The sequence below is a fragment of the Myotis daubentonii genome, chromosome 7 (genome assembly GCF_963259705.1).
Source record: "Myotis daubentonii chromosome 7, mMyoDau2.1, whole genome shotgun sequence".
Lineage (NCBI taxonomy): Eukaryota > Metazoa > Chordata > Mammalia > Chiroptera > Vespertilionidae > Myotis > Myotis daubentonii.
The window spans coordinates 9,551,635-9,568,610 of NC_081846.1; the positions used below are offsets into that span (position 1 = coordinate 9,551,635).

Sequence of the window (16,976 nt, forward strand, 5' to 3'; positions counted from 1 at the left end):
GGGACCCTTCAGTCCGTAGGCCTTCACTCTATCCACTGAGCCAAACTGGCTAGGGCAGCATTTTGTTTGTTTCATCTGTCCTATCTAGATTAAAAAAAAACCAGTTGTATACTGTTTTACCACTTAACATAAGCTAGCATCTTTCTTTAATATAAATTTCCAAATACATAATTTTACCAAGCAAATATCGTATAATAATCATTCTCTGCTGTGGAACATTTAAACTGTTTTCATTCCTTTGAAATTAAAAATAACATTAATGCTGTGCTTACAACACATGATTAAAAAAAAATTAAAGTAGTTTTCTGGGATACATTGCTAGGCATGGAATAGTAAAACGAATACACCCTCTGCTGAGGGGTGGTTAGAGCTGTGTCCTACTTCTACTGGTAACATAAAAAATGCCTTCCATAGCCCACTATTGGATGTTTACATTTGTTTTTATTATTATTATTTTTAAATCCTCACCCGAGGATATGATTTTTTATTGATTTTAGAGAGAGAAAGAGGAGAGGGAGAGGGAAGGTGAGAGGAGGAGAGAAGAAGAGGGGAGAAATAGAGAGAGAGAGAGAGAGAGAGAGAGAGACATCGATTGATTGCCTCTCATATTCGCCCTGACTGGGAATCAAACCTCAAACCTTTTGGTGTACGAGACGATGCTCCAACCAACTGAGCCACCCAGCCAGGGTGAATGTTTACATTTGTTTTTTGGTTAATCATTTACCTTTTGGAGATATATTTATTTTGTGGCAAAGTATAAAATCTTTTCATAAAGACAAAATATTAATTGGCTTTCTTGTCATGCTTGTTGAAAATACTTCTTTTTCACTTTGTGCAAAGTATATTAATTTTGTTTTTAAGATACCAATGGTTTAGCAATTTTGTTTTTTAAAATACGTTTTTCAGAAAGAAGAAGGGAGAGGAAGAGATAGAAACATCAATGATGAGAGAAAATCATTGATTGGCTGTCTCCTGCACTACTGGGGATCGAGACCTGACCAGGAATCAAACCAGGACCTCCTGGTTCATGGGTTGACGCTCAACCACTAAGCCACACCAGCAGGAAGACACTGATGGTTTAGAATTTAGATGTTTAGGTGGTCAAAAAAATCATCAACCATTTTTTAGTGACTTGTCATATCATTTAAGTTTCGAAAGTCTTTCCTGCAGAAATTTGAGTATTTTCTTATTTTTTTAATACCATTTAAAAAAATATTTTATTGATTTTTTACAGAGAGTAAGGGAGAAGGATAGAGTTAGAAACATCAATCAGCTGCCTCTTGCACACCCACTTCTGGGGATGTGCCCGCAACCAAGGTACATGCCCTTGACCGAAATCAAACCTAGGACCCGTCAGTCCCCAGGCCGACGATCTATCCACTGAGCCAAACCGGTTAGGGCAGAAATTTGAGTATTTATAACCTATCCCCCTCTCTTTTCTTAAGGGCTTCAATTCTTTAAACTTTATTTGAATTGTATTTTGATACATGGTAGGAGGAGAAGGTCTAAACCAATTTTGTTTTCTTTCCAACAGTTAACCAACTGCTATTATGGAATAAACCCTTTTCCTCAATAATTTGGATTGCCTCAGATTTTGCATACTAATTTCTTTTTTTTTTTTTAAATATATTTTATTGATTTTTTACAGAGAGGAAGGGAGAGAGATAGAGAGTCAGAAACATCGATGAGAGAGAAACATCGATCAGCTGCCTCCTGCACATCTCCTACTGGGGATGTGCCCGCAACCCAGGTACATGCCCTTGACCGGAATCGAACCCGGGACCCCTCAGTCCGCAGGCCGACGCTCTATCCACTGAGCCAAACCGGTTTCGGCATACTAATTTCTTATATCCTCGACAGGCACAGGTATATTTAATAAAAAGTAAATATTTTCACTTACCAATAGTGGTTGAGAAAAGAGTTCTAGCTGAGCTCTATAAATGATGTCATCAAGGACTTCCTGGCCAAGGTCCCACTGTCCATTATACCTAAGGAGAAGCAGGTAGTTTACTATCTTTAGCAAATATCTTTAATATTCAACAACAACCTTTTTATTGTTCCAAGTCCTACTATTTTGATTCTTAAACAAGATTTTCACATCAATTTTTGCATCATTCCACCTCTAAACAATCCCACTTTTGGTTACAAAAACAAAATGAAGATTTCAGATATAAAAGTTTAGAATAGTCTATAGATGTCTCTTCACATAACTTTTTATCATGTATTGATATTTAGAGTAACCTATTTAATGCATTCATGAAAACCTGGGTTATAAACTACAAGGAGAGACAGTTTTCTGTTATGTTCATAGCAGTGTTATTTATAATAGCTGAGACCTGGAAACTCATTGCCAATACTGATGATGTAAAAGGATCTTCCTGCCTATAGTTTCTTTTAGAAGTTTCATGGTTTTAGGAAACACATTCAACTCTTTAATCCATTTTAAGTTGATATTTGTGTAAGGCATAAGGTAGTGGTTCAGTTTCATTCTTTTGCATATGGCTGTTCAGTTTTCCCAGGACCATTTACTGAAGAGACTATTCTTTCCCTATTGTATATTTGAACATTAGTAAGAGTATAAGTCTTAAAAGTTCTCATCTAAAGAAGAAAGTTTATAACTATGTGCAATGAATGTTAAGTAAACTTACTGTGGTAGTCATTTTACAATACAAAATGCCTAATCATTATGCTGTAGACCTAAAACTGAAACCTTACATGTGGTTTGAATTTAATAGTTGTTATACTGTTTTCAAGTTTAAAATGTACATTAATTTAAAAAAGTACTAAGAAGAGTTCATATTAGAAAAACAAGATAATGGGTCCATCATGAAACAAAAGATTTAGTGTTGTATGATAAAGAAAAAAAAAGAGAAATATTAAATTTCCAAACATTAGGAAAAATTCACCTAATTCCGAAGACCACCTACTTACATGGCATAATAAACCCCTGTGAGAAGTTGCACCATAAATTCGGGATCCAATACTATTCGACCACAGAGTTCTTTCCAGTGTTTTTCTTGTTGCCGTGGAAACCCACTCACACAAACCCTAGGAAATACATTATTTATCATGAGTGATTTCTGATGTCATTGAATCAAATATTTTGCTTTTATAAATTCATTTATTCAGTTATTTGTTGCTCAAACATTTATTAAACACAGTCACTACTTACCAGTCATTGTCCTGAGCCTAGGTATACAGTTGTGAACAGGTAAAAATAAATAAAAATAAAACCTGTGCCCTCATAAAACATACATCCTAGTGAACCATATTGATAAAAACAATTTTACTCAGATAGCCAGGTCTTTCAAATTCATCCTTCTCTTTCTTCACAAAATAAATGCATAACTTTCTCATATTCCAAATTTTATCAGGATGAATTAGTGAGAGATACAGAAATCTCAAAGCAAATAAAGGGACATTTCAAACTACTGATGTCTGTGAGACCATTTTTAATCAAAGTACCATAAACAATCCTCTACCTGCCATCTCCTTAGAAGATGCTTCCAGGAAATGATGCTTAATAATTATCAAAAACTGTAACGTACCTATGTTCTTTCAATGAATTAATTTATTGGAATAACTATCATGGTGAGTTAAGAGAAATATTTTCATTTTTAGTACATCATAGTATCAGGAATTTTTTTCAAATTTCAGTTTACATATACATATTTTTGTAGCAGAGACATATAATTAGGTGATCAATAATAGATTTTAAAGTATAAAATAGCATTATATTAGTATAAAATATGTAGGTAAAATATAATGACATTCAATTTCACAAAGAAAAATGAAAAATACGGGTTGGGGCAAAAGTAGGTTTACAGTTGCTTGTATGGAAAATAATACAATAATTAATTAATAATAGTACAAGAATAAACTGTTTCACATACTCACAGCTGTAAACCTACTTTTGCCCCACTCTGTATAACGTCAGTCTATTAAAGAAAAGCTTGTAAAAAAAAAAAAAAAAAAAAAAAAAAGAAAAGCTTGTTCATTTATTCCTCAAATGGGTGATGGGTATCAGATCACTGCAGTATTTACATTATATACATTTAAAACACTTCCTGGCCTGTGAATCACAGACTTTCAGTTTTAAAAGATGGCTCAGTGGTTGAGCATCGACCTATGAACCAGAGATCATGGTTCAATCCAGGTCAGGGCACATGCCTGAGTTATGGGTTCGATCACCAGTAGGGACCTTACAGGAGGCAGTTGATCAATGATTCTCATCATTGATGTTTCTATCTCTCTCTCCCTTTCCATTCCTCTCTGAAATCAATAAAAAAATATATTTTTAAAAATTGATCCAACCTCTACTAGTCTTATTATGCAAAATTTACTGAAAATAATATTTGCTATTATTTAAGATAGAATGAAAAATTATAAATAAATATTAACTTAAAAAACCAAAATAGTCATTTATAAACAAACTAGAGGCCCAGTGCATGAAATTTGTGCACGGGTAGGGTCCCTAGTAGCTGCCGGCTGCTGGCTGGGGCCTCCCTTCCCCTGGCTGCCTGCATGCCACCACCAGCTGGGGTCTCCTGGTGATCAGCGCACATCTAACTCCCAGTTGGTCAAACTCCTACCTGTGGGGACAATTTGCATATTAGCCTTTTTTTATATAGGATTTATCTGTAGATAGGCAATAAGTGCTTAAACAATGTATTCTCTTGATAACAGTATCTAGGTTAGAGACAAGAACTTTGTTAGTCATTAATTATGTTATTACAGGTAAATGAAAATAACAAACTTATTTTAAGATCATTCATAAAATCAAACTTACAACTAACTTGGATTGGTCTCCCTCTTTGTGAGTGTGGGTGAGACCTGTGATTTGTTTTTAATCAACAGAACATGGCAAAGGTGATGGGATTTCCATGATTGTGTTATTTAAGAATGTAGTGCAGGTCTCCTTTCACTCTTCTACTTTGAAGAAATAAGCTGTCATGTTAAAGGCAGCCAATTTGAGATGCCCACAGGGCAAAGAACTAAGACTGATCCTTGGCAGAGTCAACAAGAAATTGAAGCCCTCAGTCCTACAACTACAGGCACTAAATTCTGCCAACAAAAGTATATAATTCCTCATCCGAGCTTCAGATAAGACTGAAAATCCAGCCAACATCTTAACTGCAGCTTTGTAAGACCCTAAGCAAAGGACCCAGCTAAGCCATGCCTAGACTCCTGACACACTGAAACTACAACATAATGTGTGCTGTTTTCAGTGCTAAGTTTGTGGTAATTTGTTATGATGCAACAGAAAACTAATACAGCATTTAACCCCTTTGGGAGGCTCAGTTTCCTCGAGTAAAAATCAGTTGAGCCATGGCTGGGTATCTCAGAGGGTTAGAATGTCGTCCCAATATACCAAGGTTGTGGGTTCAATCTCCGGTCAGGTAACAGACAAGAAACAACCAATGAATGCATAAATAAGTGGAACAATAATTAGATCTCTCTCTCTCTCTCTCTCTCTCTCTCTCTCTCTCTCTCTCTCTCTCTCTCTCTCTCCCTCACCTCCTCCCTCCCTCGATACCTCCCTCTTTTTATAAAAATCAATAAATAAAAAATAAGAAAAAAATCAGCTGAACAGGATGAACTCATGGTTCCTTCTACAGCTGAAATTCTGTGACTCTAAATGTCCTCTATCTCCAAACTGATTTTTATTACTTAAACTTCCTTTCTATAGTAAATATTTAAATTTCAACCCAGGTCTGTCCAAATTATTAGAAATTCTGATTTAGTAAAGATTAAAGAACACAAATATAAATGAGACATATAATTGGTACTATTACTAATTTTCTTATACAAAGCAGAGATAATAATTTGTGAAATATATAAAGAAAAGGATTCACATTCCTTAAGACTTTCTTCACCTATGGGACTATTTATTCAAAGCTCTCAAAGTGATTAGGTATATCAATAAACCACTCTAAGATTAAGACATCTTTGCTTTTCTTGATGTTCAGATAAAAAATACTTTTTTGATGCTGAAATATTTTCAAGAAGACAAGATGCTTGAGAGATAAGGATTCCTACAGGAATATAAGCTCCATGAGTTTTATTTACTGCTATACATCATAAGTTAAAATAGTACCTACCATAAAGAATATGCTCAGTAAATATTTGTCAAATAAATAAGGTTATAATAATAATGATAATTATTATTCTCACCTGGAGCCCATCCGACAAAGAGATTGATAAGATGAAGCAGGCATATATACAATCGCAGAATTGTAACACAACATAAGAAAACTCAGGACTTCAAACCTACGAGAAACAAAAAGGAGTGGAAAGGATTATAAACAATCACTTCTATTAGACACCGTGGTAAATGATTTCTTCATTAGATGGTTATAACAACAATGCCTTGACATTACTTTCATGATTTCTCAACCAGATTACTATAGTCTCTTCACCAATGTTCCCCATATCCATTCCTAATGTAGATGACTGCCCTATCTACATTAGCCCACTGTTCCTACTGACTGCATAAAATCCAAACTCATCATGGCACACAGGTCCTTTAAAATCCACCCTCAACCATCCTCTCTAACCTTACCCTACCTCCACTACCTACCACATACACTGTCTACATCAGTGATGGTGAATCTTTTGAGCTTGGCGTGTCAGCATTTTGAAAAACCCTAAGTTAACTCTGGTGCCGTGTCACATATAGAAATGTTTTGATATTTGCAACCATAGTAAAACAAAGAATTATATTTTTGATATTTATTTTATATATTTAAATGCCATTTAACAAAGAAAAATAAACCAAAAAAATGAGTTCGCGTGTCACCTCTGACACACGTGTCATAGGTTCGCCATCACTGGTCTATATCAATATTCTCACGACTCCATGAATATGCCATAACCTTTCATAACAACTTGCTTTTATACATACTGCTCTTCTTTACTAGAACATCCTTAGAAAACTCATGCTAAGGTTTCAAGTCCTAGCTCAAATTTTTACCTTAGACATAAAGCTGTTCTTAATTCTCCCAACTGAAGGAAACTATTCCCTTATCTGTGTAGCGCTAATATAGCATTTATCCCATTGAATCATCATTCTCCATCTTTTCTCTGTTTTACCCATTTGGTAATAACTTTAGACCCTGATATATTCACCTCTACCTCTAGCGTCCAACACAGTGTCTAACACATTGATAGTATAATAAACATTTATTAAAGGGATAAAGAATGCTTTCCTAATCTTTACAATGTCTAAGAAAGTGGCTCCTAAACCTGGAGCAGATTATAGTTATTTAAGGACCTTTTGAAAAAATATATTCCTGTATGTCAACTCAACCAACAAGAGTCTCTAGGGCAGGACCCCAGGGAATTTGTACTTCTAAAAAGCTTCCCATAGATGGTGAAATTCTTTGTACCATTTTTACAACATTTTTTGTAAGTCTGGAATTATTTCAAAATGAAAAGCTAAAAACTGAGTTGTAAGTCTGACTCAGAAGCAGTCAAATGTTCAGATCTTTCCTTCTCTATGTTACCTGGTTTATTGAAGGTTTCTTTTCTGAAATTTAAGATTTCTTTTCTCAAAGAAGAAAAAGGATATTCCTACCGAGAAACCACCAGGCACAACTGTGGTTTAGGGTGGGGGTTGAAGGGGGAAGACACCATACTGAACACAGGAACATTAAGTGAAACAAACCTTACTGGAAATCAAGACCTCAAGCTCTCCTTCCCCACTTGGCCACCAGAATGCTAGCAGCTAGCCCTCTATTTACAGACTAGACTTTTCTCTAGGGAACCTGACCCTAAGAAGAAAGATTTAAAGATATGAACTTAGAAAGTTCCCCAACTGAACAGCCCAGTGAGAAGTTGTGTGAAGTTCATGGTCAACTAGCCCTATTAACATGGTTAAAGCGTCTCAATTTTATTCTCCTACTCTTAAATATATAGGAGAGAAAAGACATCTGAGGAATTCCACTAACAAAAAATGAGATCAAAATAAAAAATAGAAAAAAAGTACAATTTAAAGGAAACAGAATACACAAAAAGAAAAAAGAAAACTTTGAATAAGGCAAATTATAATATTCTCAAAAATATAAAAGATGTTTCAAAAAAACTCCAAACACACCACTTAAACAAAATCAGTATTTTAAAGACCATTCAGAAAGCAAGAAAAACTTTTAGATACACAAAATATAATTGCAGACATTAAAAACTCAAAAAAAGGACTGACAAATGAAGTTAAGGATATAAGTAAAGTAAAGCAAAAGAAAAAAGATATGGCGAACAAGAGAGAAAAGAAGACTATTCCAGGACAATTATTACTGTCCACAGTTTTTACCATTACCGATTTTGTGCAGTGAATGTTTCCCTCTGAGGATGAAGATCACTATAAACAACCCTGATGAGGTCATGCTGACACAATGCCCCTTCAGTCAAAGCCATGGATCCAATTGTTGAGGGCTATAAAAATAAGGTAAAGTATGAGACTGTCTCTAAAATGAAGTAAAAATCTGTATCACATAAAGATATTTGTTTCGAAAAAGGGCAGTTTCACACCATTTCTTCTCTTTCAAAACCCTTTCCATTTTTCAATTATACACATTCTATGGCTCTTTTTGAAAACTATATACATATATACATACATATATGCACACATACATATATAATGTATAAAAATAAAAGAAGTTGCTGAAAGACTAAAGGTTACAAATATGTCCATTTCAATTTGTACTCTACAAATGAGCAGTCTTGGGGACTGTGCATTCATACGAAGTACTCTCATTAATCCCATTCTACAATGGAGACAGCAATGTGTAGAGTGCTATAATTACAAAACACAAACAATATTGAAGGCTATGATCAAATGTCTCTTTAATAGTGACATAACTGATTTCATGTTTCTATAGTTAGAACCATCCATTCATAAATGTTTCACTATCCTCCATTTTATTTCATAATATGATTCACAGAACTTAATTAAAATTAAATTACTCAGAAATATTCTAAGCTCAAATGAGTCCTGGGCTAAATAGCAGGCATTCTATTTCCAACACAAAACAAATTCCCAGAGGACATCATTAAGAAAAAAAAAAAAGCTATGAGACAACAGGATATTGAGTGTTGATAAGAAAATGGAATATAATTTTTAGACTACTGGTAAAGCTTCTTTAAATGCTTTCCTCACGACTTTATGCACTAAAAGCCACCTGAGGTCAGAAGCTTGATTCAGAACACATATCCTTAAAGAGAGGAGGCAGAAGGAGTTCAGCTCAACAGAAGTCATCTACCTGTATAATAAGCATTGTTCTCATATTGTTCAACCAAATAAATATATGCAAAAATCAGAAGTGGAATGTTAGTGAACAGCTGGAATGCATCAACTAGAATTCTTTAAATGGAAATATAATCATTACAGTGGTAATATTCTTCTAAGTAGCCATTTTCCTAAAAAATAACCCCCCCAAAATAAATAAAAAAATAAAACCCAACCAAACATAGATGATTTCTAATTACTACTGAAGACTTAAAAAAATTAAAGAATATAGTATATCAAATTTAATTGAAAAATAAAAATGATTTAAAGAATATTTTTGAAAACTCATAAAAAAAGATTAAAAATGATACTGGTGAAGAATCCAAAGAAACAAGAACTAGAAGAAAATTACCCATTAATTATTTTCTGCCTCTCTTGACAACAGCTCAACTTTATATCACTAATTGGAGGCCTGTTTTCATGCACTGATGGGATCCCTCAGCCTGGCCTGCGGGGATCAGACCGAAACCAGCTCTCCGACATCCCCAAGGGGTCCTGGATTGTGAGAGGGCAGTTCTCAGGTGATGCACCCCGGAATCGGGCTCCCTCCTCTCTGGTTCCAGGATGCATCACCTGAGAACCGCCACTGCCAAGTCACCACAGCTTGGCAGCTCCTGCATTGAGTGTCTGCCCCTTGGTGGTCAGTGCGCATCATTACTACCGGTCAGAAAGTCACTTAGCCTTTATATATATAGATAACAAACATCTACTTTTAATAAGTAAATCAATAAAGATGTGTTAGGAATATTTACCTCTGGTAAGAGGCTGACTTTATATCTTTATTCAGTGTACTTTTAAATAATTCTACCTTTCCAATTTTACTTACCTCATGGTATATTGAAGGCTTAGATAAAGAAGGGATAGTAAAAGACAGAACTTTGTTGTTTCCATCTTTATCAGCAATTTCCTAGATAAAAAACAACAACAAAGATAATGAAATAATCACAGGACTATTAGAAATAATAATTACTTTCTTAATTTACCAAACATATCATTGGTAACTGAGGAAGATGTTTAGAAATAGTAATATAAATAAAAAAACTGCCCAGCCGGCATGGCTTAGTGGTTGAGTGGCCATCTATGAACCAAGAGGTCACGGTTTGATTCCTGGTCAAGGCACATGCCCAGGTTGCAGGCTCGATCCCAGTAGGGGTTGTGCAGGAGGCAGCCAATCAATGATTCTCTCTCATCACTGATGTTTCGCTCTCTTTCCCTCTCCCTTCCTGTCTGAAATCAATAAAAATATATAAAAATAATAAAAATTAAAAATAAATTACTACCCTAATTTATCTTTGCTAAATTAGCAAATTTGTACACTTTGGTGGGTGAATTATCCTTTGAGAGATTTTAGTGCAATACTAAGTAAATCAAATACAACATGACAGCAAAGACATGAAGGAAGCAGGCACACAAATCAATTTCCATGTTTAATTTATACACAGGGCAGGGAGATTACAAGTGATTAGATCTTTAAATAGAAACATTAGTTGTTTTTTTTTTTTTTTTTTTTTAAATATATTTTATTGATTTTCTACAGAGAGGAAGGGAGAGAGATAGAGAGCTAGAAACATCGATGAGAGAGAAACATCGATCAGCTGCCTCCTGCACACCCCCTACTGGGGGATGTGCCCGCAACCCAGGTACATGCCCTTGACCGGAATCGAACCTGGGACCCTTCAGTCCGCAGGCCGACGCTCTATCCACTGAGCCAAACCGGTTTCGGCAAACATTAGTTGTTTGAGTGAAACAAATTAAAGGCCTTAGGCAAGAGCTCCATACTTACTAAAATAAGAAAAACACACTATTCTAACACAGAATGAATCTTGACTAAAAGGAACTCTTAAAATTCTTCAGCAATAAACTAATGACTTCAAATAAGCTACATATTAACATAATTATTAGTCTAAGTAATTAAAAATAAGTTCATATTTAGGTCATTCTTACTGAACTGTAAGAAAATTCTTGTGAATTTTAAAAGCATTTTATCTTTCAATGAAAAGGACAATGTACCCATCATTTTTACATCCAATCTTCTATAGGTATCAATAAAAATCTGCCTACAGTAGCCAGGGGTGAAATGCTCTTCCTGCATCACTCCCTTTCTCTACTGCCTCATCTGTCTATGTTTCTTTTACACTTCATATTAGTATACATAACAGGCATAATCATAGAGAAGATTGACCTTGTTAGACCTGGGAAAGTGGTCAGAGAGAGACTGAGTAGTTAAACAAGATGAAAGGAAGAAACAACTATAAAAATAACTACCATCACCAAAACACAAACCCAGAACATTCCTATGGGGCTCATTTCTGAGTTTTATGTCATAGGATAGTACCAATTATATGTGAACAATGGTCCTACCTATAATTTTGGCAGGAAAAGGGGTTTAAAAATTCTGCCGTAACGGTTTGGTTCAGTGGATAGAGCATCGGCCTGCGGACTGAAAGGTCCCAGATTCGATTCCAGTCAAGGGCATGTACCTTGGTTGCGGGCACTTCCCCAGTAGGAGGTGTGCAGGAGGCAGCTGATCGATGTTTCTGTCTCATCGATGTTTCTAACTCTCTATCTCTCTCCCTTCCTCTCTGTAAAAAATCAATAAAATATATTTTAAAAAAAATTCCTTAGAGAGCCAGGCTGGTATGGCTGTGTTTGAGTGACGACCTATGAACTGGGAGGTAGCAGTTAAATTCCTGGCCTGGGTTGTGGGCTCAGTCCCCAGTGGGGGGCCATGTGGGAGGCATCTGATTGGTGATTCTCTCTCATCGATGTTCCTGTCTCTCTCTCTCTCTCTCTCCCTTCCTTTGTGAAATCAATAAAATATGCATATTTTTAAAATTCCCTAGAGAGATCATTTATCTACTTTGTAGTCAAACTAGTTACCACTACATCTGGGCCACTGTGCCTCAGAGAGAAAGTTTATGCTAACTAAGATGAATAGACATGATTTAAGTTAGGCAATAAAATTTTAATTTTTATTCCTAAATTTTAAATTAAGCCAAATACTTTTGATCTACATTTGTGAGTATTTGTGGAGAAGCGTTTTCTGAAATTTGTTTAAGCTGAGGGCAATATAAAACTCTTCTCGAGGCTATCTTAAACAAGAGAGAAGTGCTAGGGAAGGAAAGAAAAAAGAGAAATAAGTATATAAAGAAAAACCAGTGTGGTAAGAAGAAATGAGAACCACAGAGAAGAGAGAGCAGATATCAAGGGAATTAAAAGATAGAAGCCTGAGGTTGCATTTCTGCATAGAATTGAGCAATATTTTTATAGTACACTATTTTTGAGATGCCAAAATTAAACCACAGCATCAACTATTGTCAAGAACTTGTCAAGCATTCTGATATACAAAATATTTGCTTCATTTGTCCCACTACTAAATTTTATTACCCTAATCAAATTAATAAAAGTAACAGCATAATGTTAAACCTAATCTAATACACCAAATTCAATTATTAAATCACTAAACACTTACTAAGTACCTGTACAAATCAATAGAGGAAACACAATGATATATGAAACAAATTTCCTACTTTAAAAAAACAGTGTCAGGCAAATTAGCAAGAGAATTTTATACCAAGATCAGCTTTTCATTTAAAAAACTCATCTTCAATTATGATACAGCTAATAACCATAATAATTAAAACACCACAGGCACCATGCTGGATTTTTCTACTTGTTTTTAATCCTATAACAATGTTCTATTTCTGTTTTACATATGATGCAACTGAAGTCAAGATATTAAGTAACTTGCCCAAATTTAAAGCAGCCAACAAGTGGCAGGGCCTGGCTTTAAACAAAATATAAGTGGTTCCAAAGGCCTTGCATACACCATCCTTCAGATATATGTTCTAGTGATGCAAATGTTTCCTAATGGCTTTTGAAGGGGCAATACTTAGAGCAGCAAGCACTGGTTCAGAATATTATTTATTGTGAGGTGCAGTGAACTGGTGTTTCCTTTTCTCCGCATCCTCGCCAACACTTGTTTGTTGAATTTTTGATTATAGCCATTCTGACAGGTGTGAGGTGATATCTCATTGTCATTTTAATTCGCATTTCTCTGATGATTAGTGACTTTGAGCATATTTTCATATGTCTCTTGGTCATTTGTATGTCCTCTTTGGAGAAATGTCTATTCAGGTCTTCTGCCCATTTTTTTAATTGGATTATTTTTGTTGCGTTGTATGAGTACTTTATATATTTTGGATATTAACCCCTTATCAGATGTATCATTGGCAAATATGCTCTCTCATATAGTGGGTTCCCTTTTCGTTTTGATGGTGAGTTCTTTCGCTGTGCAGAAGCTTTTTATTTTGATGTAGTCCCATTTGCTTATTTTCTTAGTTTCCTTTGCCCTAGGAGATATATTGGCAAAAATTCCACTACTGCCTGTTTTCTTCTAAGATTTTTATGATTTCATGCCTTACATTTAACTCTTTTATCCATTTTGAGTTTATTCTTATGTATGGTGTAAGTTGGTGGTCTAGTTTCATCTTTTTGCATGTGTCTCTCCAGTTCTCCCAACACCATTTGTTAAAGAGACTGTCTTTACTCCTTTGTATGATCTTGCCTCCTTGGTCATATATTAATTGACCATAATGGTGTGGGTCAATTTCTGGGGTCTCTGTTACAATCCATTGTCTATATGCCTATTCTTCTGCCAGTACCAGGTTGTTTTACTGATAATGACTTTGTAGCATAGTTTGATATCCAACTTTGTTCTTCTTGCTCAAGATTCTGCAGCTATTTGGGGTCTTTTATGGTTCCATATAAATTTTTGGAGTATTTTTTTCTAGTTATGTGAAGTATGCTGTTGGTATTTAATAGGGATTGTATTGAGTTTATAGATTACTTTGGGTAGTATAGACATTTTAATGATATTAATGCTTCCAATCCATGAACATGGTATACACTTCCATTTGTTTGTATCTTCCTCTATTTCTTTTTCAATGTCCTATAGTTTTCCTAATACAGGTTTTTTACCTCATTGGTTAAGTTTATTCCTAGGTATCTTTTTGTTGTTGTTACAATGGTAAATGGGATTTTTTTTTTTTTTTTAGTTTCCCTTGTGCTCAATTTAATTAACTCAAATTTTTCAACAGACATTTCAATTTTTTTCTAAATATTCTTTAAGTATAATTTCAGAGGACTTTAAAAAATACTTAAAATTTCCCAAACTATCACTTTCAACTTACCAAGTTATAAATTCCTAACAGAAGTGCTTCAATGCAACCATTACTCTGTCTGTCTCGGCTAACTGTAAGCCGTAAATAAACCCACATCAATTCTGGCAAGAACTGCAGCGTGAACCTCTTAAGTCGAACTTCAGAGCTACGATAGAGCTCAAACAGCTGGTGGCAGACAGGTTCCAGGAGCTAAAAGGAAAATAAAGTGCATTAGTTATTTCCATTATTTTGGATATAACTGGATTTTTTTAAAGGCACGTATACTTATATCTTATTTTTAAACTAAATTCTCAACATAATTTTTGCATATTTTGAATCAATACAACCAAAATCTTAATCTCTATGTAGAGAGATTACATACTAAACTGACCAATATACTAACTATAAGTAGTACTTTGTGGCCCTATAATGTCAACATAACTTTTAATATACTGTACTACTTAATTTAGTTTAGCAGTTCTCAGCCTGTGGGTCGCAACCCCTTTGGCAGTCAAACAACCCTTTCACAGGGGTCGCCTAAGACCATCCTGCATATCAGATATTTACATTACGATTCATAACAGTAGCAACATTACAGTTATGAAGTAGCAACGAAAATAATTTTATGGTTGGGTCACAACATGAGGAACTGTATTTAAAGGGCCAGAAGGTTGAGAATCACTGATTTAGTTCTTTAACCAATGTACCAACTTATATTTAACAAATTTCCTTTTCTGTTCTTAACAACCCTTAGTATCCTCCATTTTAAAAAAGTTTCTACTGAAAGAAAATAATCTCAAATGATCTTGTTGAAAGTTAAATATTAATTTAAGACTATGATTTAAATAAATTATATACCACTCAGTAGAGAAAGGAATTTTGCAATATGTAATATTTGGACATCCAAAATGCTGATATTTTAAATTAATGCTAGCTAATAAGAGACTGATAAATTCTACTAATTATATTTATTTGAAATATTTTAAAAGGAGGAAATTCTACAGAAATAGATTTTCCAATATTTAATTGGATAATTCTTCATAAGATATCACACAATCTGACTTACAAGGAACTTTATGACCTTGAAAACTGAAGAAAATGAGCAGTTTAAATAAATCTTCCCCTTTTCCCTAAGCATGTACTGCCAACTTAGAATGTTTTCTTTGGAATAACTGCAGACTAAACAAAAACTATGATTTTAAAATGAAGACAAACACTGACAGGAAACTATAATGTTTAAAATTTAACACTAGTTTAATCAAACATTCTAGAATAAAGCCACTATTTTCACAATGTAAATTAAAAGTCAACTTATCCTATGTTGATTGTACACATAACATATTTAGATGAGTTAAACTTAGCTCTTAAGGAACAACTAAAGCTAAAAAAATTTATACACACACATCCTAGTCTAGTAAGCCCTTTATGTGAAATCACTATCATTGTATTCGAAATCTTAAAAACCAGTCCAACTTTCTCATATTGAAGTCTAGATCAAACAATTTTCCCAAGGACACAGAATTTAGTGGTGTAGGAAGACCCTAGAATTCAGGTCTTCCAACACCCGGTTGATGTTCCCATTATACCACATTCCTTATATTTCAGCAAAGATGGAGTAGGAGGTGAGAGTTGTTTAATTACAAATAGTATATTCCACATAGTACCAATAAGAAATATACTTTTGAAAATAGTCAATTGTTGGCATCTTTGAAAAATGCTAACAATATTCAGGTCTTTCGGGAAATTAAAGATTATTGCTCTTATAAATTTATTACACACACACACACCCACACACAAGGTTTTTATTTTTATAAGTTTATTTGAACCAAACTGATGACATATGCTGGGGAGCAAGATTTTAAATACTCCCTAAATATCCTATATAATAAAAGCCTAATATGCTAAGTGTCTGGTCATCCGGTTGTCCGTTCAACCAATCAAAGTGTAATATGCTAATGATATGCTAAAGTCGCTCAATCTCTCGCTATGACATGCGCTGACCACCACGGGGCAGACAGTTGACTGGTCAACCAGTTGCTATGACATGCACTGACCACCAGGGGGCAGACTCTTCAACCGGTAAGTTATCTTGCTGCTGGGGTCCAGGTGATTGGGATTGAGACAGGCTGGACATGCCCTGGAGCCCTCCTGTGGTCCCTCCTTGGCTGGCCAACCTCCCACATCCCTCCCCGGCCCTGACAGTGCACCAGTGGGGTACCTCAGCCTGGCCTGTGCCCTCTCGCAATCTGGACTGAGGGACCTGCCCCTCCACCACTCATATATATATAGACACACACACACACACTAGAGGCCCGGTGTACAAAATTTGTGCACTTGGTGGGGGAGGGGGGATCCCTCAGCCCGTCTGTACCCTCTCGCAGTCCGGGACCCCTCAGGGGACATCCGCCTGGGGTTGGGCCTAAGCCAGCAGTTGGACATCCTTCTCGCAATCCAGGATCTCTCGCTCCTTACCACCCACCTGCGCACTCCTTACCGCTTGGCTCGCTGCTTTTTAGTGCTGCCACAGAGGC

The 16,976-nt window shown here is 35.3% G+C and overlaps 2 protein-coding genes across 10 annotated transcripts in view; one reads left to right on the plus strand and one right to left on the minus strand.

Moving 5' to 3' along the window:
• Positions 1-16,976, plus strand: part of NIF3L1 (NGG1 interacting factor 3 like 1) — a 118,546-nt gene that overhangs the window by 66,282 nt on the left and 35,288 nt on the right. The gene's annotated exons all lie outside the window — the stretch shown is intronic.
• The window catches only part of HYCC2 (hyccin PI4KA lipid kinase complex subunit 2), a 43,054-nt gene that overhangs the window by 10,684 nt on the left and 15,394 nt on the right, over positions 1-16,976 (minus strand). For 8 of the 9 annotated variants that reach the window (XM_059702714.1, XM_059702709.1, XM_059702712.1 and 5 more), the window contains 6 exons: positions 14,476-14,655; positions 10,110-10,190; positions 8,315-8,430; positions 6,175-6,270; positions 2,932-3,048; positions 1,901-1,988 (listed from right to left, as the gene is read on the minus strand). In XM_059702714.1, the coding sequence (XP_059558697.1) occupies positions 1,901-1,988; positions 2,932-3,048; positions 6,175-6,270; positions 8,315-8,430; positions 10,110-10,190; positions 14,476-14,655 (678 nt within the window). The remainder of the gene's footprint in view (positions 1-1,900; positions 1,989-2,931; positions 3,049-6,174; positions 6,271-8,314; positions 8,431-10,109; positions 10,191-14,475; positions 14,656-16,976) is intronic. The other variant, XM_059702715.1, reaches the window with a different exon arrangement.